The sequence below is a fragment of the Scyliorhinus canicula genome, chromosome 1 (assembly GCF_902713615.1).
Source record: "Scyliorhinus canicula chromosome 1, sScyCan1.1, whole genome shotgun sequence".
NCBI classification, from domain to species: Eukaryota; Metazoa; Chordata; class Chondrichthyes; order Carcharhiniformes; family Scyliorhinidae; genus Scyliorhinus; species Scyliorhinus canicula.
In genome coordinates this window covers 68,400,261-68,427,636 of record NC_052146.1, presented here as the reverse complement: position 1 = coordinate 68,427,636, position 27,376 = coordinate 68,400,261, and the positions used below count along the sequence as shown (strand labels likewise).

At 49.0% G+C, this 27,376-nt stretch overlaps 1 protein-coding gene across 8 annotated transcripts in view; it reads left to right on the top strand.

Annotated features, from left to right (window-relative positions):
• LOC119963410 (apoptosis-inducing factor 3) overlaps positions 1-17,591 on the top strand; it is a 199,507-nt gene extending 181,916 nt beyond the window's left edge. For 5 of the 8 annotated variants that reach the window (XM_038792517.1, XM_038792553.1, XM_038792492.1 and 2 more), the window contains 4 exons: positions 3,580-3,618; positions 9,388-9,492; positions 11,245-11,265; positions 16,702-17,591. In XM_038792517.1, the coding sequence (XP_038648445.1) occupies positions 3,580-3,618; positions 9,388-9,492; positions 11,245-11,265; positions 16,702-16,741 (205 nt within the window). In that variant the 3' untranslated portion in view covers positions 16,742-17,591. The remainder of the gene's footprint in view (positions 1-3,579; positions 3,619-9,387; positions 9,493-11,244; positions 11,266-16,701) is intronic. The other 3 variants (XM_038792536.1, XM_038792528.1, XM_038792545.1) reach the window with 3 other exon arrangements.
• Positions 17,592-27,376: the final 9,785 nt, after the last annotated feature.

The window sequence follows — 27,376 nt, the reverse complement described above, 5'->3', positions numbered from 1 at the left end:
CCTTAGTGTTGGGTGGGATTACTGGGTTATGGGGATAGGGTGGACGTGTTGATGTTGGGTAGGGTGCTCTTTCCAAGAGCTGGTGCAGACTTGATGGGCCGAATGGCCTCCTTCTGCACTGTAAATTCTATGATTACTCCATTTGAAAACAATTATAATTTAATAACTTCACTGGGGAATGTGGTTGAGATGGTTGTTGGGGTGAGGTCCTGGGTGTGAGAAGGCTCGTGTGGTCCATTCTGCTCTTGAGAGGCAATACCTGACCTCTGGGGTGGGATTCTCCCAGCCCTGGGCCGGGCCGGAGAATTCCCGCGACCGGGTCACGCCGCCCCAATACCAGTCGTGGTTGACACAGCGCCGGTCACGGGCCGCTCTACGCGCCCCCCCCCCCCCATCCCATGATTCTCCGGCCTGAATGGGACGAGCGGCCGTAAGAAGAAAACTGAGTCCCGCCGGCGCTGTTCTAACCTGCTCTGAGCCGGCGGGACCTCGGCGTTGAAGGGTCAGGTGGCGGGTGACGGCCTGTGGGGGGGGGGGGGGGGGAGGGGTCCGACCCGGGGGGGCCTCCGATGTGGCTTGGCCTGCGATTGGGGCCCACTGATCGGTGGGCCAGCCTCTCTCTCTGGGGGCCTCCTATCCTACGCGCCGTCCCCTGTAGCCCTGTGCCATGTTGCGTGTTGAAGGAGGCCACTGCGCATGCGTGTGTTAGCGCCGGCGCCACTGCGCATTGCGCACAGTTCACAATGGGATCAGCAGCTGGAGCGGCGCAATCCGCTCCAGCACCGTGCTGGCCCCCTGTAGGGGCCAGAATTACTCCTGGCAGCGGCCAGTTCACACTGTCGTAAAACACGACGGCGTTTACGACGGCGTGGACACTCTGCCGCGGGATGGGAGAATCCCGCCCCTGATCTTTACTTCCCCTGGACAGTTAACTTCAGCCGTATTAGAAATGTGAACACTTAACAAACAGAGTATGGTTCCAAATCTTAGCAATCTGTTATATTTCTGATAATAATTATATTTAATAATAGTCACGCACCTTCTCGAACCTTTCTGCAAAAATATGCCATTAACAACACAAGTAAACAAAGCCTTGTCAGGTATAGTGATCTGCACATCTGTATAGGGTTAATGTAAAGACACTACAACGAAGTAATCAGTAGAGGGCAGCGCTAGAGATGTATAAATAGCCAGGATCACAGGAACAGTAGCTAGTGACCACAAGCATACAAGGACAGCTCAGCACAGGTGTAGATAATCGTAAGTATTTCTTAATCAATCATGTTTATGTAACATCTAGTTTAAGCATTGGAGAGAGAATGAACTCACAGTTAAGTAATCAAAGTTACTCAATAAAGCATTTGCTCTAATTGGAAGTCTATGAGTGTTAATCACTATCAAGTTAAAGATCATCCTGGAAGAAGCAAGTGTTGAACAATGTTGCACAAAGCAATACAACATTACTATCAGAAATAGTAATATAATATCAGGAATTTCCAGTAACCAGTGCCACACACACTTCAACATGTTCCTGTTAAAGGTCATATTGTATAATAGTGTAAAGCTGGTGTTATCGGACCAGCTGCCCATTATAAATCACGCCAATTGAGTATACACACCCATTCCTTGCTTCCCTTCCATGAAGTATTACCTTAGACTTATCTACATTAAATTGCAACTCGTGCTTCCACATTCCACTAACCTGCCTGCGTATTCCTGATTTTTTAATGGTCCTCCTCGCCATTGTGCCATCAAAAGTGTTAGAATTTGTGCCAAATCATCTATTTTTACTCTGAGCAGACGTGGAGCCAAAACTGAAGTAGTAATTTCAGGCAACACCCATTTGCCCCAATCCTATGTTTCCTGCCCCAACAATCAGCTGCTTATCCGTCCTTCCACATTTCCCCTTTTACCATATGCCCAGAATTTTGGTAATAAAATAATTAATTGACCTGCTCACGTGACTTTTGCTCAGTCGAACAGACTGCCTACTTTAACCTCTCCCTCTCCACCTGGTTACTAATCTGCCATCTCATCATCAATCTGCTGGTTCTCTTTCCCTCAACACTGATCAGCCTCGTTCTGGGCCCACAGGGAATCTTGCTGGGGCTGCATTTTCACTGCCATTGGTGGGGTCTGAATGGAGGTGGACAACTGAAAAATAAAATTGCGCCAACGTCCTACATGATGACTCTTGCTTCCGTTCCTAACCCAGATGGGTTTTTTGAAGGTGGGAGGAGAGTTCAGAAGGCAGACTAGCAAACCCGCCCACAACAATGATCAGGCCAATTAAGACACTATAGGAGCTCATTAGCAACCCATTTTTAAATCTTTCCAAATTTTCATGGGGCTGGTTTTCTGTAATTGCCTATTTGTTACAATTGAGTCATGGAATGTGCACATTGTTGGCTAATGCAGCATTTATTGCCCTTCCCTAATTGCCCTCGAAAAGGTGGTGGTGAGCTGTCTTCTTCAACCACTGGCGTCTCTGTGGTTAGGTGCACCCATAGTGCTGTTAGGGGGTGTTCCAAGATTTTGATCCTGTGACAGTGAAGGAATGGTGATATATTTCCAGTCAGGATGGTGAATGGCTAGGAGGTGAAAATCCAAGCGGTGGGGTTCCCAGCTATCTGCTGCTCTTGCCCTTCTAAATGGCAGCGGTTGTGGGTTTGGAAGGTGCTGCCTAAGGAACCTTGGTGAGTTCTTGCAGTTCATCTTGTAGATGGCACACACAGCTGCCACTGCGCGTTAGGTGGTGGAGAGAGTGAATGTTTGTGGAACGGGTGCAATCAAGCGGACTGCTTTGTCCTGGATGCTGTTGAGCTTCTTGAGTGTTATTGGATCGGCACTCATCCAGGCAATTGGAGAGTATTCCATTATATTCCTAACTTGTGCCTTATAGCGGGTGGACAGGCTTTGGGGAGTCAGGAGGTGAGTTATTCGCTGCAGGATTCTTAGTCTCTGATCTGCTCTTGTAGTCATAGACCAAATCAGGGGTGGTAAGAACCTCTGTTTTAAATGGAGAAGGTCAACCTATAAGTGGCAGTGAGGAGATTTTGTGGATGCCTCCTCAATGGAGGAGGGCCTTTGTGGATGCCTCCTCAATGGGGCCCACCACATCACAGGAAAAGTAAAGAAAAATTTACATACTTCATTTCCTACCCTATACTGGCTTCAGGTCTTCAGCCACTCAGCATGAACTCTGGTTGTTGGTCATAGGGGTGGTGCACAGGAAATGACTTTGTGCACTTCCTGTTTTGGTATGTGCCCAATGTGCAAATCCCCTATATTTTGGGTGTATGTTTGAACAGGAAATTCCAAGGATGTTGTGGGAAATTACGCACTGAAACCTCTTGGACACTGGCTCCCGAAGAGAATAATGCAAAAGTTATTGCAAAATGGGCTTTGAGAATTTTGGTAAAGGTGAGGGGTCCTTTATCAACCACAGTCTGAAGCAGGATGGAATCTTCTAATGCTTTATACTGACATATTTGACTCTTTTTTAAATAAATGTTTCAATATGAAATAGCTCTAATTTGTGTGCCCAGTGTTAAAACTTAAAATTATTTTACAATCTAGGAAAGCTACTGGAATGAACAACTGCATACAGACCTGGAGGTAATATCAGAACACCGTGGCTCAGTGCGTGGCATAACCATCCCTACAACAGTCTTTCTCTATCTCTCTACCAATCATGGTGTTGACAGCCACTCCCATTGACATGTGCACAGCCCAGTTTAACCTCTTCCCTACCCATTGTTGGCCACTCACTTTCAATGCAAGGAGGTGAGGAATCTGCCCTTCAGCTAAGTTCAAATGCCAGCTGAGTGTCAGTCATCAGGAGAAAGCTGATGAGCTCATTTCTGTTACTCTGGTCACAATGTTATTGCTGATTAGAACAGTTAGAAAGGAATATCTTGCATTTATAGAGCACCTTTCACAGCCATGATTGAGATGTATAAAATTATAAGGGGCGTAGGGTAAGACAGGAAGAAGTGTTTCCTCTTGGTGGAGGCACAGATTTAAGGTAAAGGGCAGGAGGTTTAGAGTCGGTGTGAGTAAAAACCTTTACACCCAGAGGGCGGCAGGAGTCTGGAACTCACTGCCTGAAAGGGTGGTGGAGGTAGAGACCCTCATAATATTTAAGAAGAATTTAGATAAAAGCAAATTACTGCTTTTATGCTGGAAACTGAAACCAAAAAGAAAATGCTGGAAAATCTCAGCAGGTCTGGCAGCATCTGTAGGGAGAGAAAAGAGCTCATGTTTTGAGTCCAGATGACCCTTTGTCATAGCTGTCATTTACAGTGCAGAAGGAGGCCATTCGGCCTATCGAGTCTGCACCGGCTCTTGGAAAATGCACCCTACCCAATCCCACACCTCATCCCCAGAACCCAGTCACCCCACCCAACACGAAGGGCAATTTTGGACAATTAAGCATGGCCAATCCATCATTGGACTGTGGAAGGAAACCGAAGCACGAGGAGCAAACCCACGCACACACGGGAAGAACGTGCAGATTCCGCACAGACAGTGACCCAAGCCGGGAATCGAACTTGGGACCCTGGAGCTGCGAAGCAATTGTGCTACCACTATGCTACCCTGTTGCCCAAACTTTAGCTCTTTTTTCTCCGTACAGATGCTGCCAGACCTGCTGAGATTTTCCAGCATTTTCTCTAAGAAGTATTTAGATGTGCCCTCGTGATGCCAAGGCATACAAGGCTATGGGCCAAGTGCTGGAAAATAGTTAGACTAGGTGGTTGTTTTTGACTGGCGTAGACATGATGGGAAAGGGCCATTGCTGTGCTGAAGACCTTATGACTCCAATCTTACTTTGTCCCAATGTCATACACTGTCAACTACTTTTGAAATATAATCGCTGTTGTAAAGGAGGGAAATGCAATAGACAATTTGTGCACAGTAAAGCCTCAGGAAAAGTAATGTGATAAAGGTTAGGTAACCTGTTTTTAGTGATGTTGGTTAAGGGATAACTGTTGATCAGGGATACCAGGAAAACTTCCATTCTTCCTTTGAAAAGTGTCATGGGATATCTTCCATTCCAGGGCAGACGGAAGTGAACTCCAGTTTCAGGCCTTCATCCAAAAGGTGGAATCTCTGATCATGCAGCATTCTCTCAATGGTGCACTGGAATACTAGCCTAGATTATGGGCCAGTGCTCTGGAGTGGAACTTGAACTCCCAACTTTCTGATTCAGAGATGAGAGTGTTACAAGCGCTATAGTTGACAAATGCATAAAACCTGGGGAGGGCTGAGCACTCACCAAACATGGGCCTCGCTGAATTTTCTCAAATTAAATGCAGAGTTGAGCACTCCTTTCTTCCCCAGCTTCCCATATCTAGTGGCACAATATCTTCAGGCACAAGGAGCAGGAAATCCTTGTCATTGATCTTTACGGTGTATATATGGATTTATTTGTGGGAAAGTTTCTCAGTCTGGTCTCATATTCCCAGGAGGTTGAGATGAAAAAGCTGGAAATGGCCTCCCATTGCTTCATTGCCATTGAGCTTTCAAGTCAAGCTCTGGGAAGCCGCAGGAATATCTCTGCTCCCTTTAACCTAATCTCTCCATCTGGGTAATGGGTGTTCATAAGAGGAATGATGAGGAAAATTGGTACGGAAGAGTTATAGGAGAATGGCTGCAGGTCTGGCTCTACCACACTTGGAGTACTGTGCACACTTCTGGTCTCCATATCATGAAAAGGAATAGAAGGGCTGGAGAAAAGATTTACATTAATGGTGCCAGAATTGAGGATTATTACGATTGGGAATATTAGGAACGCACTGGAGCTTGCTCTTCTTCCCAGAAAAGGGAAGGCCAAGATGTGACCCGATAAAGGTCTTTAAATTAATGGCGGGATTCAATACCATGGACAGAGAGAAAGTATTTCCACTTTTGGGGGAATCCATAACTAGGGGCCATGAATATTATGTCTAATACTAATGTCCAAAAAATCTAAAATGGCATTCAGCAGGAACTTCTATAGTCAGTGAGTAGTTCGAATGTGGAACTTGGCATCACAAAGTGTTGTTGAGGTGATGATCACTGAGTTTAGGGAAACCCAGATGTATTCTTAAGGAAGAAAGGAATAAAAATATATTCCGATAGGGTGAGGCTCATTGGTCAGGACAGATTAGTTGGGAAGAATTATCTATTTTCCTGCTGTAAATTCTATGTAATTCTATGCATATAGTTATAAAAACACAGGGATAGATGCATTGGCTCACAGGAGATGTGTTTACATGGGGGCTTTCCCATTGTAACATCAGTGGGAAAGGCGCAGAAACCCTGGAAAAATGTCTTAAAGCTAGACGAGCAGAAGAACCCCACAGAAATGAACTCCTTTTAGCGCTATGGGAGCCTGGATGAAGGTGTACATAGTTTGGCAGCACGGCGTAGATGGGAAGACCATTTGAAGAGAATTGGCACGAGAACCAGAGGGGAGAAGAGGAGTTTCTTTTGAATCAGTGAGTTGGTGTGATGTGGAATGAGCTGCCTGAAAGGGTTGTGGAAGCAGATTCAACAGTAACTTTCAAAAGTGTATTGGACAAATAGTTGAAAGGGACAAAAGCAATCGCAGGACTATGGGGTGAGAGCAGGGGCGTGGGCTGAATTGAGTTGTCCTTTCAAAGAGCTGGAATGTGGCACCAAGGGCCTTATAACTTCCTCATGCGCTGCAGATTTGTATAATTCCATAAAATATAGTTAGAGGAATGCAAGTACAGATCTAGCAGGTATTGGAGGATATATGTGGCTGTACAAAACACAGGTGCAGAGATATTGGTTTATTCAAAGGTATATAAAGGAGATAGAGAAAAGACAAGGGATGCACTAGGTGTGTATAGATTGTTAGGAGTATAAGTGTAAATGTATAAAGCCATGGGACTGTGTTTCTGACATCTAGAGTTACAGAAGCAAATGTGTAAACATATGGAGATATCGGAGCATGGTGTAAAAAGTAGAGTTTAAGCACAGGGATAAATGTTTGGCATAAATATAAACAGAATTATAACACAAATATAGAGGTCTGGTGGCTTGGTCTTATGGGAGGAGTTGGAGAGAGGGGCAATAGCCCATTTATGTATAAAACGTAAATGTGTGTAGAACTAAAGAAGTATATATATATATATACACTCATATATATTATATATAAAGTAAGTGAACAAGAGAGTTGTAGCAGTATGTATATAGATGTTTACAGCTCTAGGCGCACATGAATTGATGTAGAGAGATATTTTGACTTAGGCATTGATGAAACAGGAATGATGCACAGGTATAAAAGTTTAAGGCATGGAGTTAACAGATATTGATGTCTAGATGTACAGGGCCATAAGGGCATTTGTATAGATATTGGTGGCTTTCTGAAGTTTACTGTACTCAATTTCCCATACCATGATCGCCTGACTTACATATTATTTCGCTGAAATGGAACTTAGTGAATCACTAAGCTTCCAATGTGTGGTCAAATTCATTGGCAGTGAAGAGGTTAAACAACTTTGTCTTGGAATTGGAAAACCAGTGATGAAAATTGAACTGGCCCCAAAATCATTGATTGTCCTGATCACTTCTTACCAGAGGAAAAGACTCACTGCTTCACAATAGTTGGTACTCTGGAATCAATGGCCATACAGCTGAACTTTCATTTAAGATCCAGTAGTCCTCTGTATCCTGGACAAAACATGTTATAGCATATATATTAAAAACCTTTAGGCCCTCCAAGTCCATGTAAAGTAACGTAGGGTAAGGCAAAGTAAAGTCACCATAGTCCCAGATGACCAGAGGTTGCTTTCCCCATTGAGGGGGAGAGCTGACTGCTGGCGATTTAACTTGAGGGTCACCACACCTCAGGCAAGGGGCAAGGTTGAGAATTCATGTAACCTCAGCCGGTACGAGAATTGAACCGGTTCTGCATCATGAACCAGCTGTCCAACCAACTGAGCTAAACCCCCAACCCCCCTCCCCAAGTCCATATAAATGCTCTGTGCTGAACATAGAGTCATAGAGGGTCAATTTAAGTGAACCCGCCCAGCGGGAGATGGGCAGGGTCGGATCAGCCACCCACTTGAAGCCCAGATCCTCCATGATCGTATTGAATGGCGGAACAGGCTTGGTGGGCCATTGGGTCTACTCCTGCTTTTTGTGTACTTTTGCTCACTTAGCACTTCAATCGATTTTACTTTCCAGAGAAGTCTCTCGCCAGCTGTAAAACTGGCGATGTGGATCGACACCTCTTATAGGATTATAGGAAGATTAGCGACAGCTCAGTCTCTTGAGCTTGCTCGGCAATTCAATTAGATCAAGGTAGATCTGTGCCTCATCTCTGCCTTTGGTTCATGTCACTTGACGCCCTTACCTCATAAAAATTAATTGACTTCAGTTTTTTAAATCAAATTGGTTGATTTCTTTGCTATTGATTTCCTTGTGGATTTTAAAATGGCAGTGGGGAGGGACAATCAGATTACATTCAGATACTGAAGGTGAAAATTACACACCTCCTTTGCCTAACCTGATATGAAGAACCAAATAACTATATTTGTGGTGTCCTGTTGGCTGGGTCGACCTGATTCACCCTTTGATGGGCTGAGCAGTGACACTGCTGTACCAACCTGTGATGCACAGGAGCAACTATTATTATTCCGATTGCCTCTGATCAATGATTGCCCACCACATCTGCAAAACTGTGACATCTGTACTGCCTCAGCTTCCGGCAAAAATAATTCCGCTGGCTGCTGGCCTACCTCTAGCTCTGGAAGCTGAAATTCCAAAAAACGTGAAAGCTTCTACAAGCTGGGAGCTTCAGCTGATTCCTGGTGGCAATGACTCTAGGAGTCTCTCCTGCTATTTTCCAAATCAATAGCCCTCAGTACCTTTGGATCCAACTGTGCACCCAATTGACCACATCAATGGTCAAGATCAAAATAAAAATCAGGGCAGTAGTGATACCTGTGCGTTGGATGTCTTTAATATGCTTAATAAATGTCAGATAAATGTTTACGGAGCATTCTAAGGACATCTAGGGATACAACCTTCTTGATTGCTCGAGTAACAAACTCTGGAAGTCAGACACTGGCGCTTGATCAGACTTGTAGAGACTGAAATTTAACCATTTCCCTCCGGGACAAAGACCAAGTTTAATGAGTTCACTTTCAGCTGGCTGCATTTCAAAATTAACACGACTGCTTTGATCTTTTCTCTCCTTTGAAGCTAATCGATGTAGATGGAGCTACATGCTTAGATAACTGGTGGTGGCTCTTGTTTCCTCTTTAGTAGTATTTTTGATCTTTCCTCTAACCAATGCATCCCAAGGTCCCACAAAATAACATGCTTACTGTCAAAAGAACAAATGTCTTAATTTGTGATCATGTTCTCCAGGAGCGATGAGGTAATTGCTGTGTCGAGCATGAACTATGACCCCATTGTGTCCAAAGTCGCAGAGGTCATGGCATCTGGAAGGACAATCAAGAAGAGGGATGTTGAGTAAGTGTCATTACGAGGCTGCTGGGTGTGTGTGGGAGGGGCGGGGGTTAGAGGGCATGCAGGGAGATGCTGCTTTTGCTGCTGTTTATGATATGAACAGGGGATTTCAGTAATGTAAGGAAGCACGCACGTGCACACATCCAGTTTAATTAGGGTGACCATTCATTCCATTTTGAACATAATGCGGGCAGCACGGTAGCGCAAGTGGATAGCACTGTGACCTCACAGCGCCAGGCTCCCAGGTTCGATTTCCCACTGGGTCACTGTCTGTGCAGAGTCTGCACGTTCTCTCCCACAGTTTCCAGTTTCCTCCCACAGTCCAAAGACGTGCAGGTTAGGTGGATTGGCCATGCTAAATTGCCCTTATTGTCCAAAAAGGTTAGAAGGGGTTATTGGGTTACGGGGATAGGGTGGAAGTGAGGGCTTAAGTGGGTCAGTGCAGACTCAATGGGCCGAATGGCCTCCATTTGCACTGTATGTTCTATGTTCTATAATAGTGGGCTATGCAGGCTATCCTAGTGTTTAAAATGCGCCAACAAGAAACCAATTGACAAGCTAAAAAGTGCAGAACCAAAATATTTCAATTATTCTTCATCTTGAGCACACGCTATGTTGCTGTCCATGAAATATCCTCCGATCACCCAGCTGCGTGTTTCTCGGCTCTGGCGACAGGATTTTCAACTCCAGCCACTGGTCAATGTGAAGCTCATTGAAGCCACCCCACTCTGCCGAGAACACTGGCCATAAACTTCCTGAAAGGAGATATCCTCCACATCAATTTCTAAGCCCTGTTCTCAGACTGTCTCCTGTCTCATGTTTCGATTGGGCAATATTTTGCTATTTCAATTGTAACAAGTCACACGGACATCAATTCTTTTTAATGCTTCAAGGAATTCACTTTTATTTTTCCACTTTCATCTCTGATAATGCATCCCCTCTGGCCAGGAGAGAGAGGCAAATAACCTGGTGTGGGATTTTCCAGTGTCACTCTTTCTTTGTGTGGGAAGGATATCATCTCTGCTCGGTGCAGAGTGACGAGGAGTTCTGGGCAATATATTTGTGGATTGTTCCCGCCCCAGCCCCCAAATTAGCTTCGGGGATTTTAATCTGCTTTTCCCCCCCTGCCTCTCCCAACAATGTACAAGGCTCCTATGGTGAATAGAATATCTGACTTGTGATGCACAATGCACCATGATTGTATGGGGAAGGTAGAATGGACTCGCTGGTATTTCTATTTTAACAATTTTGTGTGCCCATATGTTTTCTCAGCTAGAGAAAGGATGAAATTGCTAATTCACCACAAGAAATAGAATTACAAACATCAACCTACTCCACCTCTCCTTGCCCAAAAGTGAAAACAGTCCTGATTTTTTATATAATAGCATCCATGTAGCAAATTACCTTCCCTCTCTATACATGCTGAATTCCCAAAACAATTAACCCAATTTGGAAATGGTCCCCAAGCATTAAGGCCCTTCTGAGTTGCCCTATACAGAGTATTGTAAAGGTTGTTCTTGTGCACGAAAACCTTTTAAGTACTACAGACATTGTCAGTCACTCCCACTGCAATACCTACACCAGAGAGTCAAGAGATGATGCAACAATTCAGAATGAATAAATAATGTGTTCCACTGGCCACATCTAGTTATCTTAGACTACGCACATGGGACAAGTTAAGTGGTTTAATAAGTAGTCTCACAATGTTCACCTAAGGGTGTCTCTCTCTTTTCCCCTTTTGCTCTCGATCTGAAGGATGTTTGTACATCATGGCCGGTAGGTAGTTGGGAATTTTGTTCTCCATTAACATTAGTTTAATCAATGTGGTTTCCTGAACTGATTTCAAATACCTGAGGGGGTTGAAGAAGAATGTTGCAGATTGTTTCACCCTTTATTGCCTCTGGGTTTTTTTTCCAGTGTTTTGCCTCTCCCAACAACAACCAATCATGGCCTGTATTTACTTAGTACCATCAATGCAGTGAAACTTCTCAGGGTGCTTCACAGAAATAACATTTGACACCACGGCAAAGAAAAAGAAGTTAGGGCAAAATTTTCAAAGAGGAAGGTCTCACTGGAAGAAACAAAGAGGGAAAAAGATTAGGGATAGAGTGAGAATTTCAAAGCTTAGGCCCAGGCACTGAAGACATGGGCTCCTATGTTGTGTTGATGAAAATTGGGGATGCTCAAGGGGCCAGTACTGGAAAAGGACAGAGATTGAGAAGAATTTTAGGGTTGGAAAAGGCTACAGAGATGGGGAGGGTCGAGGCCAAGGATGGACTTGATAACTAGGATTTTGCACCTTAAAACTGAGGTGTTTCTTAACCAGAAGCCAAAGTAAGTCAACGAGCACAGATGTGAAAGGAGAACGAGACTTGATGTGAGTACATGTGCAGCGGAATGTTGAATGACCTTAATTTATGGAGGATAGTATGTGGGAGGCTGGCCAGAAGCACACCGGGAATATTCAATGTTAAAGTTCATGAGGGCCTGGATGGGTGTTTCAGCAGTTGATGAACTGAGACAGGGGAAGAGTTGGGCAATGTTCAGAAGGTGGAAATTGGCAACCTTACTGATAGCCTGAATATGTGGCCAACTCGGGGAAACTATGGTTACTAAGCGTCTGGTTTAGTCTGAGATAGCTGCCCACGAGAAGATTGGAATTGGTGACTTGAGAGCTGAGTTTGTGGCAGGGACTGAAGGGGTTTGGTCTTCTCAATATTTCGTTGGAAGAAATTTCTCCTCATCCAGAACTGTGTGCCACATAAGCAGTCTGACAATTTAGAGACAGCGGAGGAGTCGAGAGAGATGGTGATGAGGCAGAGCCAGGTATTCTCAGCATACTTTTGGAAACGGACATTGATTCTTTTGGATGAATTAACCTAAAGGAAACATGTAGATGAGGAATAGGAGGGGGCCAAGGATACATCCTTGGGGGACACCAGAGGTAGCGCTCTGGGAGTGGGAAGAGAAGGCATTCCAGGTGGATGGGCAAGAATGGAACCACGTGAGTGCAGGTCTACGCCTGGTTGACAATGAAAAGATGTTGAAGGTGGAGGGTGGTACCTATTGTATCAATAGGGATAGGTTACTTTTGTCACTGCAACTTAGGATATCATTTGCAACTCTGATAAGAGTCATTTTGGTACAGTGGCAGAAGTAGAGACCTGAATGGAGGGGTTCAAATATGGAGTTCCAGGAAAGATGGGCACAAATCTTTGAGGTGATAACATGTTCAAGGACTTTGGAAAGAATTGGGAGGGTTAGAGGTGGTGGGATAGTCTGCAAGTATGAAATGAGGTGGTTTATTTTTTTGAGAGGGGTGATGATGACAGATTTAAAGGCAAAAGGGACAATACCCGACGAGAGAAAAGTGTTCACAATATTGGCTGCCATGGGGACCAGGAAGGGAAGTTAAGTGGCAACGGGGTTGCTGCCAAGGGTTGTGGAACTGCAACTGAGCTCAGAGAAGGACATCTAGAGAGAAAGTAGAGAAAGATATAGGGTGAAATTCTCCAAAGAAAAATGTCATTACGAGCAGGAAAATAGGTGCGAGTTGCACCTGCTCTTCCGGCGCAATTCCCATCGTGATCTGCCCACTAGTCATTTCTTTTGAGCCATGGGAGATTTGCACCAAAAATGTCATGTGTGGGACCTGAAGTTGCCATAAAGGCCGAATCCTCCGAGATTGGGGCACCATTTTTAAAGGGCATCCCAATCTCAGAAAATACATCCCCCCCCAACTCCCAGATCACTGTCACAGGCCCCCTCCCATCCCCTGGTGTGCAACACCCCGCCAAGGGGTCGCTAAATGCCCCCCCCTTCAGGCCACGCTCCTTGGCACTGGCAGGTTGGCATAGCCATGGTACAAGGAGTAGTGCCAAAACACTGCATCAATTTCCTGGGGCTACAAAGACCTCCGAGCCCCCCCGGTGTGGTCAGCACATTTATCCAGAGAATTCAACAGTGGCTGTGAGAAGGCCCTCACTTAGGAAGCTTTGCATTTGAATGTCTGAGTGGCCCCAGCTGCTTCTATGGTGGAAATGTACCTCCAGTGCAGGCATGCTGTTCAGGCATCAGAGATTGAAAAAGATCCAGTCTGAAACAATTGCTGTCAGTAAGCGCACCTGCTCTTTCCAGGTAGCTCTTCAGAGCAGAAAAAAAACATGATGGAAAAAATGCCAAAGGACATCTAGGGTGGCACGGTATCACAGTGGTTAGCACTGTCACTTCACAGCTCCAGGGCCCCAGGTTCGATTCCCGGCTTGGGTCACTGTCTGTGTGGAGTCTGCACGTTCTCCCCATGTCTGCGTGGGTTTCCTCCGGGTGCTCCGGTTTCCTCCCACAGTTCAAAGATGTGCAGGTTAGGTGGATTGGCCATGCTAAATTGCTCTTAGTGTCCAAAGGGGTTGGGTGGGGTTGCTGGGTTAGGGGTATGGGGTGGAGGAGTGGGTTTAAGTGGGATGCTCTTTCAAAGGGCCGGTGCAGACTCGATGGGCCGAATGACCTCCTTCTGTACTGTAAATTCTATGTCTATGTCTATCCATCTGAAATAGAAACTGGCTGCCGATTAGCCCTGTACTGTGAGAGAATTTTAGGATTTGAGTCCTGGGTGTGTTATGCTGGTTGTCACTTAACCACATCATTCACACTAAACTGGGTTTAATCACAGTTTAATCCCAATTTTCTTTTTTTCAAATGATGGATTGACATCTGCTTTGTGACATTAAACTAACTTCAGAATCCCGATCGCAGATCAAAGCTACCAACACAATCACTGCTGCCGTGTCCATTCTCCATTTATCGGGCAGAGGGGCTGGTTTAGCTCAGTTGGCTGGACAGCTCGTTTGTGATGCAGAACAACACCAACAAGACAGGTTCAATTCCCGTACCGGCTGAGGTTAATCATGAAGGCCCTGCGTTCTTAACCTTGCCCCTCGCCTGAGGTGTGGCGATCCTCAGGTTAAACCACCACCAGTCAGCTCTCCCCCTCAAAGGCAAAAGCAGCCTATGGTCACCTGGGTTAAAGAAAGTAACTTTTATGGGTCGGGGCACTTGGGTTAAAGAAAGTAACTTTTTACAACAATTGTTAAGAGACAAATGATTTTTTGAGTGCTGCATGGGCTTGTTATTCAGCTGTTGTCGCAGTTGTGGGGGTGGGATGGGGTGGGGTGCAAAGGGTGGGGGAATTCACTCAGTGCTGCCCTGCTCACAGCTGAAGGCACTGGGCTTTACTTTCCGGGACATTGGTGGATTTTGTTGCTGCAGCAACATTTTAAAGTCCCAAAGGAACAATGCCAGCTGGAGGTCAGACAACGAACCGGAAAAAACAAGGGGAAAACCAGACATTACAAAAACATCCTTCAAAATGCCAAAATAAAAAGCCAACTGTTGACACTCGACTAAATGGGCAATTATTACTTAAAAGGGAAATATTTGTCAAGGTTTATGTGCAGATAAAATATTTACAAATATACAACAATCAGAATCAGGGAAACACGAGCCTGCCCCCACATTCATGATGGGCAGGGATGAGACATTTTGCAACCTCAGCCGCCATGGAACCTTCTGGAAGATCCCCCATTGCCCTACTTCTGACATTATGCGGGCGATTCTCTGGCCGTGTTGCACCTGGGCGAAATCCCGCTAGGTTGGGAGAATTGCGAGGGAGCCCCAAAATTAGATTTGCGTCGGGCACAAAACAGGTTCCGATTCTCCCAGTTCACTCCATCTGCCGTGATCAGGGAATGGGCGCGACACTGATCACAGCTAATTTGCATTAATTTAAATTTTATTAGCGCGATTCCAGTAGCATCCTAGTATTGCCCCCCCCCCCCCCCCCAGTGGGGTGTCACACAGGCGTGAATCACTACTGATCCTTAAAAGTGAGGACCAGGCGCCATGGACCTTGAGGGATCACAAGGGCACAGCAGCCACTGGTCAGATGCCATAATGGGGATGGGAGTCCTTCAAGGCAGTTGTGGGTTGGAGGTCTCCCACGGGATGGAGATTGCTTTGGGTCTAAAGACTGCTTTCTTACATGTTTAACGCCCCATAATAGGGAAAAGCGGCATTAGTGAATCAGATGAATTTTTACAACATGCACCAATGGTTCATGGCCATCATTGGACTTCTAATTCCAGATTTGCATTGAATTCAAATTTCACCACCTGCCGTGGGGGTTCAAAACCAAGTCCCCGGAACATTACACTGGCTCTCTGGATTATTAGTCCAGCAATACCACTACTCCAACATCTCCCCCATTTATCAAAATATGGTAGTCAGGCTCCTCCCCATGACCCAGGGTCACATGCCTCCCAGTGACGGGTGTGCAACAGAAACAGTGGTGGAGGGGTGGGGCTGTTGGAAGTTCAGAGAGCAGATTTCAATCGAACTCCCTTCAGGCACAATTGAAGTCCAGCAAAAAACAAAGGAAAATTAATCGGGGGAAGATAGTCTGTCAATTTGTAAAAATGAGAGACTTGCATTTATATAGCACCGATCATGACCTTGGGTTTTTCCAAAGTGTTTTTCAGCCAAGGAAGTGCTCTTTGAAGTCTTACAATTGTTCCAATGTAGAAAACTCAACGGCTAATTTAAACACAGCAATCTGAAGTGATGTCTTGGTTGAAGTAATACTGGCTGGGGCACTGTGTAGTTCCTCCACCCCCCCCCCCCCTCCTCCCCACCCCCCCGCCTCCTCCCCACCCCCCGCCCGCTGTTCATCAAATAGTGCCATGGAGTCTTTTGTGTCCACCTGAGAGAGGAGACTGGACATGGTTTTAGCATCTTATCTCAATGGCAGCACCCCTGACTGTGCAGTACCCACTCAGTACTGCACTGGGGCGTCAGCCTAGATTGTGGGGTTTTACAACAATCACCAACCGTTTCATGGCCATCATTAGACTTTTACTTCCAGATTTTAATGAATTCAAATTTCACAATCTACCATGGTGGGATTCAAACCTGGGTACCCAGAACATTACCCTGGGTCTCTGTATTACTAATCCACTCACATGGAGGTGACTGTGCTACAACTTGTTCTAGGATAACACCAGCCACTTGTAGGATCTCAGCTAAATTATTATTCCTTCCTGATGCTTAATGTGTTACAAAGTATTCTACATGTTAGCTCTGGTTGGGTTTAAGACAATAACTCAATAACCAAGCTTCACAAAACAGTACGATGACCTGTGGGGTTCTTTTGTCTTTCAGGACGGGCGATATGTCCTGGCTCTTTGGCAAAGGCACATAGTGGAGGCTGGGCCATGGGCATAGCCGTGGTTCAGAGCAGATCTCAGCGGCTCAGTCGGGCAGTCCTTTGTGAGGCACAAGGTCACCGGCAGTAGGTCGTGCTGAGGGGGATGGTGAGGGCGGGATGGGGGGGAGGCCGTGCTCATTGTACAAAGCGGCAATCCCCTCGGCACCTGCTGCCATGCCGACCGAAGGTGCTTGCCTCCCATTTTAAACGGCAGGAATGCCCCCAGTGAATGGAAGGGCCACCTCACAGCTCCTCATAGTTCCACTGTGCGCGAGGCCCTTAAACAAAATCGACCTTTCAGTCGGATGAAAGCGAAGCAGCTCGCTACACAAATGTGCCATCTAAAGTGAAGGACAATAGGCCTTCGAACCTGTGCCCTTACCAGCGCACGCCGCCCAATCCTGGATGCTACACCTGCTGCATGTTTCACCCTGACAGCACATCAACAGGAACAACTAAGTCTGGGCATCACCCTGCGTCTCACATCGTCGTCAATGCGGTTTAGTATCAAAGCTCTGGCTCACTGTTTTGGAGTGAGGGGGCGATCAGAGAATGTGCCAGACAAGAACTCTTACATTGATCATCTGAAAAAGGCTGGCGTGGCTTCTGTTCAACTTGTTAAGCTGTAATGAGAAAATGTACTTTTAAAAAGAAAAATCCACTCTGTGGTTCTTTTAGATGACTATTTTGGCTCTTTGGCTGTACCTCTGGTGCTCCTGTATGCATGTTTCAGCATCTGATACAATAAAAAGGACTGGCCAAGGCAAAGTTGTAATGGTTTCAAATCTATGCAATAACCCTGAACATTTGGATTTCTGTTAGCATTAAAGAAAGACCTTTCATGACCTCAGGACACCTCAAAGCATTTTGCAGCCAACACTCACTTGTTGTCAAGGAGAAAACACAGTAGCCAAATTGTGCACAGCACGATGATAATGACCAGGCAATTTGTTTTAGGTGGCTATTAACTACCATCAGAGAGAGCTGGCGTTGTTCAGTGTGTAGAGCTAGAAGGCCCTGTGATTGAGTCCCATTCCACAGTCTGTTGACTATGATCGAACACAACCACTGGTGCAGGTAAATCAGTGTGTGCTAGTGCCAGCCTGGATAAATGGGGAGGTTTAGTGGCAGGAAGGGTATCTAGTTGTAAAACCATTTACCAAATACAAAAGAAACAAAGGTGATCAACCAGCATTGTGATGTTAGACTTCATGTAACATTTGGTAAAAACTGACAGAGGAAGGAAGGATTGAGGGCAGCCAGCACTCCCTCAGTACTCCAGTACTGGTAGGGGCCTGTTTAGCACACTGGGCTAAATCCCTGGCTTTTAAAGCAGACCAAGCAGGCCAGCAGCACGGTTCAATTCCCAGCCTCCCCGAACAGGCGCCGGAATGTGGCGACTAGGGGCTTTTCACAGTAACTTCATTGAAGCCTACTCGTGACAATAAGCGATTTTCATTTTCATTTTCAGTGGAGTGTCGGCCTGGGTTTTTATGCTCAATTCTCTGGAAAGGGGCTTGAATTCATAACCTATCGGCTCAGGGGCATGGTAGCACAGTAGTTAGCATTGTTGCTTGACAGCACCAGGGACCCAGGTTCGATTCCTGCCTTGGGTCACTGTCTGTGCAGAGTCTGCAAGTTCTCCCCGTGTCTGCGCGGTTTCCTCCGGGTGCTCCGGTTTCCTCCCTTCTTCGAAGTGCAACATTACTGATGTAACCTGCAAGCTTGCCTATCTTGCATCATCAACATTAAATGGGCCTACTGTGTGACTTACAAAATGGATCCTGAATGATAAAATGAGGACAGTTTTAGAGACGGTTAAAGTTGAAATGCCCTCCCCCCTTCAGTTAACTCCAGGTCACAAAGAATGTTGGGGAGGACACCAGTGCGATGGGAGGATACCAAATGTACATAATTACATCCATCAGATGGCCCTGTGTTGGTCTTATTTTCTTCCATCCACCATTTAGGTTTTGGCTGAGTTGCGCAGGTCATTTTTAAATTTGTTGTCATCATATTAAAAATGTTGGTATATCAGGTTGTCCTCAAGTGACAGTGGTGGATCTGCTCTTTGAACCACCAAGAGTGGTACGGTAGCACAGTGGTTAGCACTGCTGCCTCCCAGCGCCAGGGACCTGGGTTCGATTTCGGCCTCGGTGGCTGTGTGGAGTTTTTACTTTCTCCCCGTGTCTGCGTGGGTTTCTTCCGGGTGCTTCGGTTTCTTCACACAGTCCAAAGATATGCAGGTTAGGTGCTAACTACCCCATTAGTGTCCAAAGTTTGGGTGGGATTACAGAATCAGGGTACGGGGTTGGGCCTAGGTAGGGTGGTCTTTCAAAGGGTCAGTGTAAACTCAATGGGCTGAATGGCCTCCTTCTGCAGTGTAGGGTTTCTATGACTCTCTGCTGTCCTTCACTATACAACACGGAGGGTGGAAGCAAACAAGGTTATTTTGATGCTGTTTGCACAGTCAGGAATTCTACAATATTGGCCCAGTAAAGGTGAAGGAACAGTGATCTGTGTATGTCAGATGACCTTCTCTCCTATCCATACATGACATCAGGATCATCAGGCAAAGATAAACCTTGGCTTCTTTTCTCCACTGCCAACCATCTCCTTAAACCCTTCTCTCCCTTGCCCTCTTATCGCCAATATGTGTGAGGAGGTCATGGACTTTTTTATCTTTAAGATTGTACTGTTCAGTTGCCTCTGCTAGTTCCCACCTTCCCCATTTTCACCATGTCAACTGTCCACCCAGAAACACCCTTCTCCAACTGTGGTCCTGAATCCACGGGCTTAATTTGCCCCACAGAGGTGGAAAACAGGAGTTGGGACTTTGCAGGTCTTGAACCATCCTCCGAGGAGAAACTGAGTGATGTCAAGATTATTGCATGGGTGAGCCCTTTACTGGCATGGAGACAAGTCCCTGTCAATTAAGGGGGCAAGTAAGCTCCCAAAGCTGAGGGCCAATCAGTGGCCTTCCAGTTTCAGGAAGTATCCAGCTCCAGTACAAAGCAATTAACTTTGAGGGTGCCTCAACAACGTGGTGTCCTCTTAGCCACTTCTTTAAAACTAAAAAACACAAAAAGCAGCCAGCCCACTAGCGGGGGGGGGGGGGGGGGGGGGGGGGGACAGGTGCGGTGAGGCTGTGGGCTGTTGGGTGGGTGATGGTGGGGATCTGTGGGAGGAGGTCTATAGAGGGTGGTGATGGGGGACTGCCAGGGCTGGGATGGGCGGCGGCATGGGGGGGGGGGGGAGACCTGTCTGGGGGAGCCTGTCAAAAGCCAGACCTTAGCTGTCTGGTTTAGCACAGTGGGCTAAACAGCTGGCTTGTAATGCACAGCTAGGCCATCAGCGCGGATTCAATTCCCGTACTGGCCTCCTCGAACAGTCGCTGGAATGTGGCGACTAGGGGCTTTTCACAGTAACTTAATTGAAGCTTACTTGTGACAATAAGTGATTATTATTATTATTACTAACCTACCCAGGCAGGCAAAGAAAACCTGTAAATTTGTTTGGAATGCTCCACTCCAGTCTGCCACCTCTGTTTGTAATATTAGCGAGCCTTGAGAATTCAGCCCATGCTTCTCCTATCTCACCTTATACCGTTCCCATTAAACTGTTGACTCCAGCATCTCGTTATGCCCCATGTTAGCTGAGTGTAAATGGCTGCTGTCTTCTTAGGTGCTGTCCACCTTACTTTCAAAATCCACCCAATACCCCTGTCTCCAAACTCCTTTTTCTCTTCAAAGTCCAAAGTGACGGCCCATCACTCTGTAATTATATGTGTGAACCTCTAACCCTGCTCAAGCACTGTAGCAGCTTTAACCAGATTCACAAGTGAAAACCTGTGTCTGTGCCCATGACGCATCATCCGCTTTAACCCTATTTGCAACCTTTGACCTAGTTGACCACATGATCCACAACTAACACCTTTCTTCCTTTACCCAGCTGAGTGGTACTGCCCTCATTTGGTAGTACTTACCGTTGACCAGCAGGAGCTTCACCTCCTGCCCTGTTGCCTCCAGAACCTAACCTTGGAACTCTCCTCTTCCTTTTCTGCATGTTACCCTTGATAACATCATCTGAAGTAATGGGAGTCAGCTTCTACATGTATGCTGATAATAGTGAGCTCTACTTACCAAAACCCCTCACCACCCTTCAAGTCCGAGCATAAATTCTATTCCTTCAAGATGAGTTCTATCCCTCTTCCTGGTCATTGCCTCAGATTGAACCATAATCAGACTCAGAAGCTGAGTTTCCAACACTATTGTTGCTGCATCAAACAGATTGCTTGCATCCAATGCGTACTATCCGAAACTTCTACCTCTGCTGAAATTATCATCCACACTTTTGTTATTCCAATGTTCCCCTGGCATTTCTGCCAGATTCTGTTCCTGTTTCAGTTCTCGCCTGAGGCTGGCTCCCTTCCTTGCTCATATATAAGATGAGATTCGGTGAAATGTCCTGTTTGAAAGTTGATGGCAGCGGCCATCTTCCAGGCTTCAGATTTTGAGCCATTGAAATTAGCCCTCTGTCCATGCAGGCCATTACACTTCCCTTATTGGTCTAACATCAAAGCATTCAGGTGGTGCTTCAAAAAACACAAAGCTCTTGGGTTATATGTCTCACCACCCACATCTGTCCTGACCTCTGATTATGACCCTAGGGACACACATTTACAAAGTAGGCAATGTCTGAGGAATTTCAGTGGTGTCTGTAGAGATTGCAACACTAAACTAGTTACTCTGAATGTAGTAGAGCAACTAATTCAACCACAGACAGACAACTTAGTGGCAATGGAACTCAAACAAGGGAAAATGGGAAAGGGTCAGGCAAGCGTATCTCAAATGCAATACATAGATTTACACAGCTGATGGTATGGGCAAGAGTGTTCAGCATGGTGGCACAGTGTTTAGCACTGCTGCCTCACAGCACCAGGGACCCAGGTTCAATTCCAGCCTCAGGTGACTGTGTGGAATTTGCACATTCTCCCTGTGTCTGTGTGGGTTTCTTCCGGGTGCTCCAGTTTCCTCCCACTGTCCAAAGATGTGCAGGTTAGGTGGATTAACCATACTAAACTGCCCCTCAGTGTCCAAAGATCTACATGTTAAGTGGGATTACGGGGTTAGGATGGGGGAGTGGTGCTTTTTCAGCACATCGGTGTGGATTCAATGGGCCGAAAGGTCTCCTTCTGCACTGTAGGTATTCTATGTTCCAATCTGAAACATTGGTTTTGCATGGTGTCTTTTCTGGATATTAGTGAGAAATGTCTGCAGAAACTGAGAATTTAAACTACTCTGTCATTAACAAAAACAAAAGTATTTATTCAAGTAGACGGAAGACAATGAAATAATGCAAAGAACATTAACAGTAAGCACTGAGTCCCTCAAAGACTGGAAGCACAAAAGCATCTGTTTCCCCGTAACCCAAAAATCTACTGAGACACCTTGGGCGCGATTCTCCGGACTCACGACGGTTCGGAGAATAGCGGGCGTCAGAAATTTTTACGGCGACGCTGTTCCGACACCCTCCCGCTATTCTCCGAACCCCGCAAAATGTCGGAGTCGCCATTCCCGACAAACGCCTCCTTCCCGCCCCTGACACGACCAGAATCGCCACTGATAGCCCCCCCGCTATTCACCGGCCCGGATGGGCCGAAGTCCCGACGTCATGGCGCCCTGTTTGCACGTCGTGAAACACACCTGCTTTTTAAATTCGTCAACCAGTCGGCCTGGCTGACGACAGCTTGGAGGAGGTCAGGGCACCACTCTGCACACCGCTCAGCGCACCGCTCAGCGCACCGCTCAGCGCACTGCTCGAGTCTGGCCACAATGGGGAAGGCATCCCTGAGAACGGGAGGGGGTCCAGAGCGGGGGGAGTGGGGGCGACGGGGGAGGCAGTGGGGGGCGACGGAGGGGGCAGTGGGGGCGACGGGGGAGGCAGTGGGGGCGACGGGGGAGGCAGTGGGGGGGCGACGGGGGAGGCAGTGGGGGGCGACGGGGGAGGCAGTGGGGGAGACGGAGGGGGCAGTGGGGGAGACGGAGGGGGCAGTGGGGGAGACGGAGGGGGCAGTGGGGGAGACGGAGGGGGCAGTGGGGGCGATGGGGGAGGCAGTGGGGGGCGACGGGGGAGGCAGTGGGGGGCGATGGGGGAGGCAGTGGGGGAGACGGAGGGGGTAGTGGGGGAGACGGAGGGGGCAGTGGGGGAGACGGAGGGGGCAGTGGGGGCGACGGGGGAGGCAGTGGGGGCGATGGGGGAGGCAGTGGGGGGCGACGGGGGAGGCAGTGGGGGAGACGGAGGGGGCAGTGGGGGGCGACGGAGGGGGGGGGGGTTAGGTAGAGAGTGAGACGTCCAACCCCGTAACAAAATGTCTGCCAGCGTGCCATGGTGTGCCGGTGACGAGGACACGGCCGCTGGTTGCCCTGTGGCTTCCGGACAAAGGCCACTGACGCACCCATGAGGAGGCCATAGTTTACTGGCCGTTGGATGCAGAAAGTGACCAGGGGTTAGGCTGACCGCGTGTCAGCAGCGCGACCAGGCCACCGGGACACACTGGTATCCCATGGCAGGCGGCTGCCGAGGTGTCGACTAACGTCCGTCTAACATGTCCCGTTTCTCTGCCCCCCACCACCCTTCTGTAGGTTAGCACAATGTATGAGAACAGAACGGCTATGTTCTGCGCAGTGGTTGGGGCCGCTCTACTGGATTTGGAGATGCAGCAGCATCCACAGCCACAACCCGCAGTGGATGCAGGGCCAGCTGCAGCAGCAGAGGGAAGGGCCGAGGAGTTGCCAGTCGTCGAGCAGCATGGGGGGGAGGAGGAGGGGGAGGAGGGGAGGAGGAGGAGGAGGAGGAAGAGGAAGAGGAGAGAGTGAGGGTGCAGCCACGGCGTCAGAGGCGACGACCAAAGCCGAGGGTGTACCGTGTCCGGGTCTCTTTCCTAACAATGACGGACATCACCTGCAGGAGGAGACTCCGGCTGAGTAGGCAGACGGTGATACATATCTGCCAACTCCTGTCGCACCTCGCCCCACGTGGAACGGGGGGAGGACACGCGATCCCGGTTGCCATCAAGGTGACGGTCGCTCTGAACTTCTATGCTGCCGGCTCCTTCCAGTCTCCGAGCGGTGACGTCTCTGGGATCTCCCAGTCATCGGTGCACAGGTGCATCCGGGATGTGACCGACGCCCTCAATGCCATCGCGGACCGCTACATCACCTTTCCCGAGGACCAAGCAAGTCAAGACTCACGAGCTCGTGGATTTGCCAGTGTGGCCGGGATACCGAGGGTTCAGGGGTCAATCGACTGTGTTCACGTCCCCATGCGCCCGCCTGCAGGGGACAAGGAAGTGTTCACAAACAGAAGGGGGACATACTCCATTAATGTCCAGGTGGTATGCGACCCCCACATGAGGATCATGAACGTTCCCAGGGAGTGTGCATGACTCCTACATACTGGCGCAGTCGTTCATCCCTGCGATGTTTGAGGGACGTTCCCCCCCCGGCTGAGGGGCTGGTTGCTAGGCGACAGGGGTTATCCGCTGAGGTCTTGGCTGATGACGCCTATACGGAGGCCTCAGACCAATGCGGAAACACGATACAACGAGGCCCATGCAGCAACCAGGGGTGTGGTGGAGCGCTGACTTGGCCTCCTGAAGATGAGATTCAGGTGCCTGGACCGCTCCGGAGGGGCCCTGCAGTACCAGGCCGAAAGTGTCGCTCGCATTGTAGTGGTCTGCTGTGCGCTGCACAACATCGCGATGCAGAGGGGAGATGACCTGCTGCAGGAGGCGGATGGAGAAGCTAGTGGCAGTGGTGCCAGCACAGAGGAGGAGGAGGAGGAGGAGGAGGAGGAGGAGGCAAGGGAGGAGGAGGAGGAGGAGGAGGAGGCGAGGGAGGAGGAGGAGGCTGGCGGAGTGGCGGGCGCAGAACGCAGACATGACCCAGGTGCTGGTGATGTCCAGGAGGCGGCACGACGGACCCGGCAAGGACGGCGGGCACGCGACGCCATGGTGGCAGCACGGTTCACGCATCGCATGTGACGTCCCCGATGAACACCAAACCACCACCTGCATCGCTAGTCATGCAGAGGGTCACCACACAACTGCCACCACCACAACCCCCCTCCCCCCCCCTCTCAGTGTACACTGCTCCACTTCGACATGATGCTTATCACTGGGTACAGACGGAATGGCACAACATTGATGGCTGTGTCAGCGGGTGTGATCAGTGCCATGTGGAATGATGACAGCCCGCTCTGCGAAGAGCTGTGAGCTCAGAATCGTTAGAGAGAGTCTGACCCATGGCAATAGCTGAACCATCCACCTTGGTGGCCGCTGAGTTCGTCACTGACACTCCATCACGTGCCCGCGTGGGCTAGCTGTGGGAGGGGGTAGGGGCAGGGACTGCACACCCGGCACCGAGGTTTCACCACCCGTCAACCCCAGCGACACTCGGTCACCATCACGATTCCTGTGGCTGTGGAACAATCACACGGTATTACAAGTAAGGTGGAACAGTGCGTTTAATGTTAACAATTATTTACAGGTGCCCTAGCCCCTACAACTAAACTGTGCCCTTCACCCGTGCCAACTTACTCAGTGTCTATCTTAGTTGCCTTACGGGCCCTACCACTACGTCTAAGTGACTCCCCAGATGATACAGCAGGAGTGGAGGAGGATTGCTGTGAATCGCCCCCCTCGACTCGTTTCTCCTTGGCTAAGCGTTTCCTGGGGCGACCCGGCCTTGATGGGCCAGGCTGCTCTGCGGGCATCTCGAGTGACATTGTGCCACCCTGCTCTGCCTGCTGCCCACCCGATGCACCAGGGATGGGACGGGGGGAGGCCGAGAATTCCGTGATGGCCTTAATGGGACGGACCCCGAAACCTCCTCCTCCGGGCCCCCGGGCCCCCGGGCCTCACTTTGGGACAGAGGTGCGAGCGGGGAGGTGCCCCGTCGCACCACCGACACCTGGCGCTGCCAGTCCTGGAGGCCTGCAACGGTATCCACCAGGATCCAAAGGTTTGCAGAGACGGAGTCCAGGGAGTTAGACATTCCCACCAGGGACTGTGCGACCTCAACCTGTGTGTGCACGACGCCATCCAGCACATGTGTCAGGCGGTTGATGGTCTCCGCGACCGACTGCTGGGACTGTGCTATCGACTGCTGGGACTGTGCCATGGCGTGCTGTGACTGGGCCATGACCTGCTGAGACTCGGCCATGGCCCGCAGGGCGCCGGCAATGTCGTTTTGGCACTGGCACATTGCTGCCTGTGAGAGGGCAACCCTGTCCAGGGCCGAGGATGACGCGTGCACATTAACCCCAACGTCTTGCATAACCTGACCCATTGCCTCCACCGCGGATGCCACCCGTGCGGTTCGGACTGGGTCTCTGCCATAAGCGGCACCACTCCCTGCTCTTGGACGCGGTTCGACTCCTCTAACAGCGTCTGCAGAGCCAGGAAGGCAGCCCTCCTCCCGTCATTGTTTCCCTGGGTTTCTTGAGGCATCGGCTGTGCGGGTGGGTTGATAAACTCCAGGAACTCAGAAAACGTCTGGGAGCCAGCTGCATCCTGGGCCTGGTCTGTTCTCCGCGAGTCCGGGCCCTCTGTTGCTCCGACCTCCACCTGCTGTACCTGCTCAGCTGTGATGTGCCAACCAGACTGTGCCCCAGGAGACTCATCACTAAATAGGCCCGCCGGGGTGTGTGTCTCTGGGATGATGGATGTGGTGGGAGAAAGCAGTGCCGCAAGCCCGACGCTCTCAATGTTTAGGGCCTCCTCCAGGGTGTGGGGCTGCTCAGCGTCAGGAGGGTTGTCCCTGGCCATTTCTGGTGGTTGTGGACTTCGAACCCTCTGTGCGTCCTGGTCCGCAGATTGGGTTGGGGCGGATGGGGCTGCCCGCTGATCGGGCACCCTCTGTTGTGAGGCCCCGGGTGAGGTGGCGGCAGATTCCTGTCTCCGTCTGGAGGCAGACGGCCCTGGTCGTTCGGCATCACGTCCTAGGGAAGAGAATGAGACGGGTTATTTAGATTTGCTCGGCAGGCCGCTGGACGGTCCCAGTGGGCAGGGTGTGTGAAGGGACAGAGGATGGGGGAGGTGTCCCAGTGGGCAGGGTGTGTGAAGGGACAGAAGATGGGGGAGGTGTCCCAGTGGGCAGGGTGTGTGAAGGGACAGAGGATGGGGGAGGTGTCCCAGTGGGCAGGGTGTGTGAAGGGACAGAGGATGGGGGAGGTGTCCCAGTGGGCAGGGTGTGTGAAGGGACAGAGGATGGGGGAGGGGTGAGTGTTTGTCAGGGAGGGTTGTCTCACTTGCTGCAGTTCCGCCAACCTCGCATAGCGCGATATCGCGGGTGGCAGACCCCCCAACAAGGTCCAGGGCCCTCTGTTCAAAGGTGCTGAGGGGGTGCAGGTTGGGCGAACCCCCTCCAGTCTTGTGCCGCTCACGGTGGTTGTGAGCGGACTTGGCCTGTTGGGGGAGGGAACATAGGTAGATCATTACAAAACGGAAGGTATCAGCAGTCCGTTCAGATACTGGCACAGTTTGGGGGGGTCAAGTTGTCATAAGACGATTGCATCTCTCCTCGGGGCCAGAGCGCTGGGTCTGCGACAACTTTGTGAACCATCCTC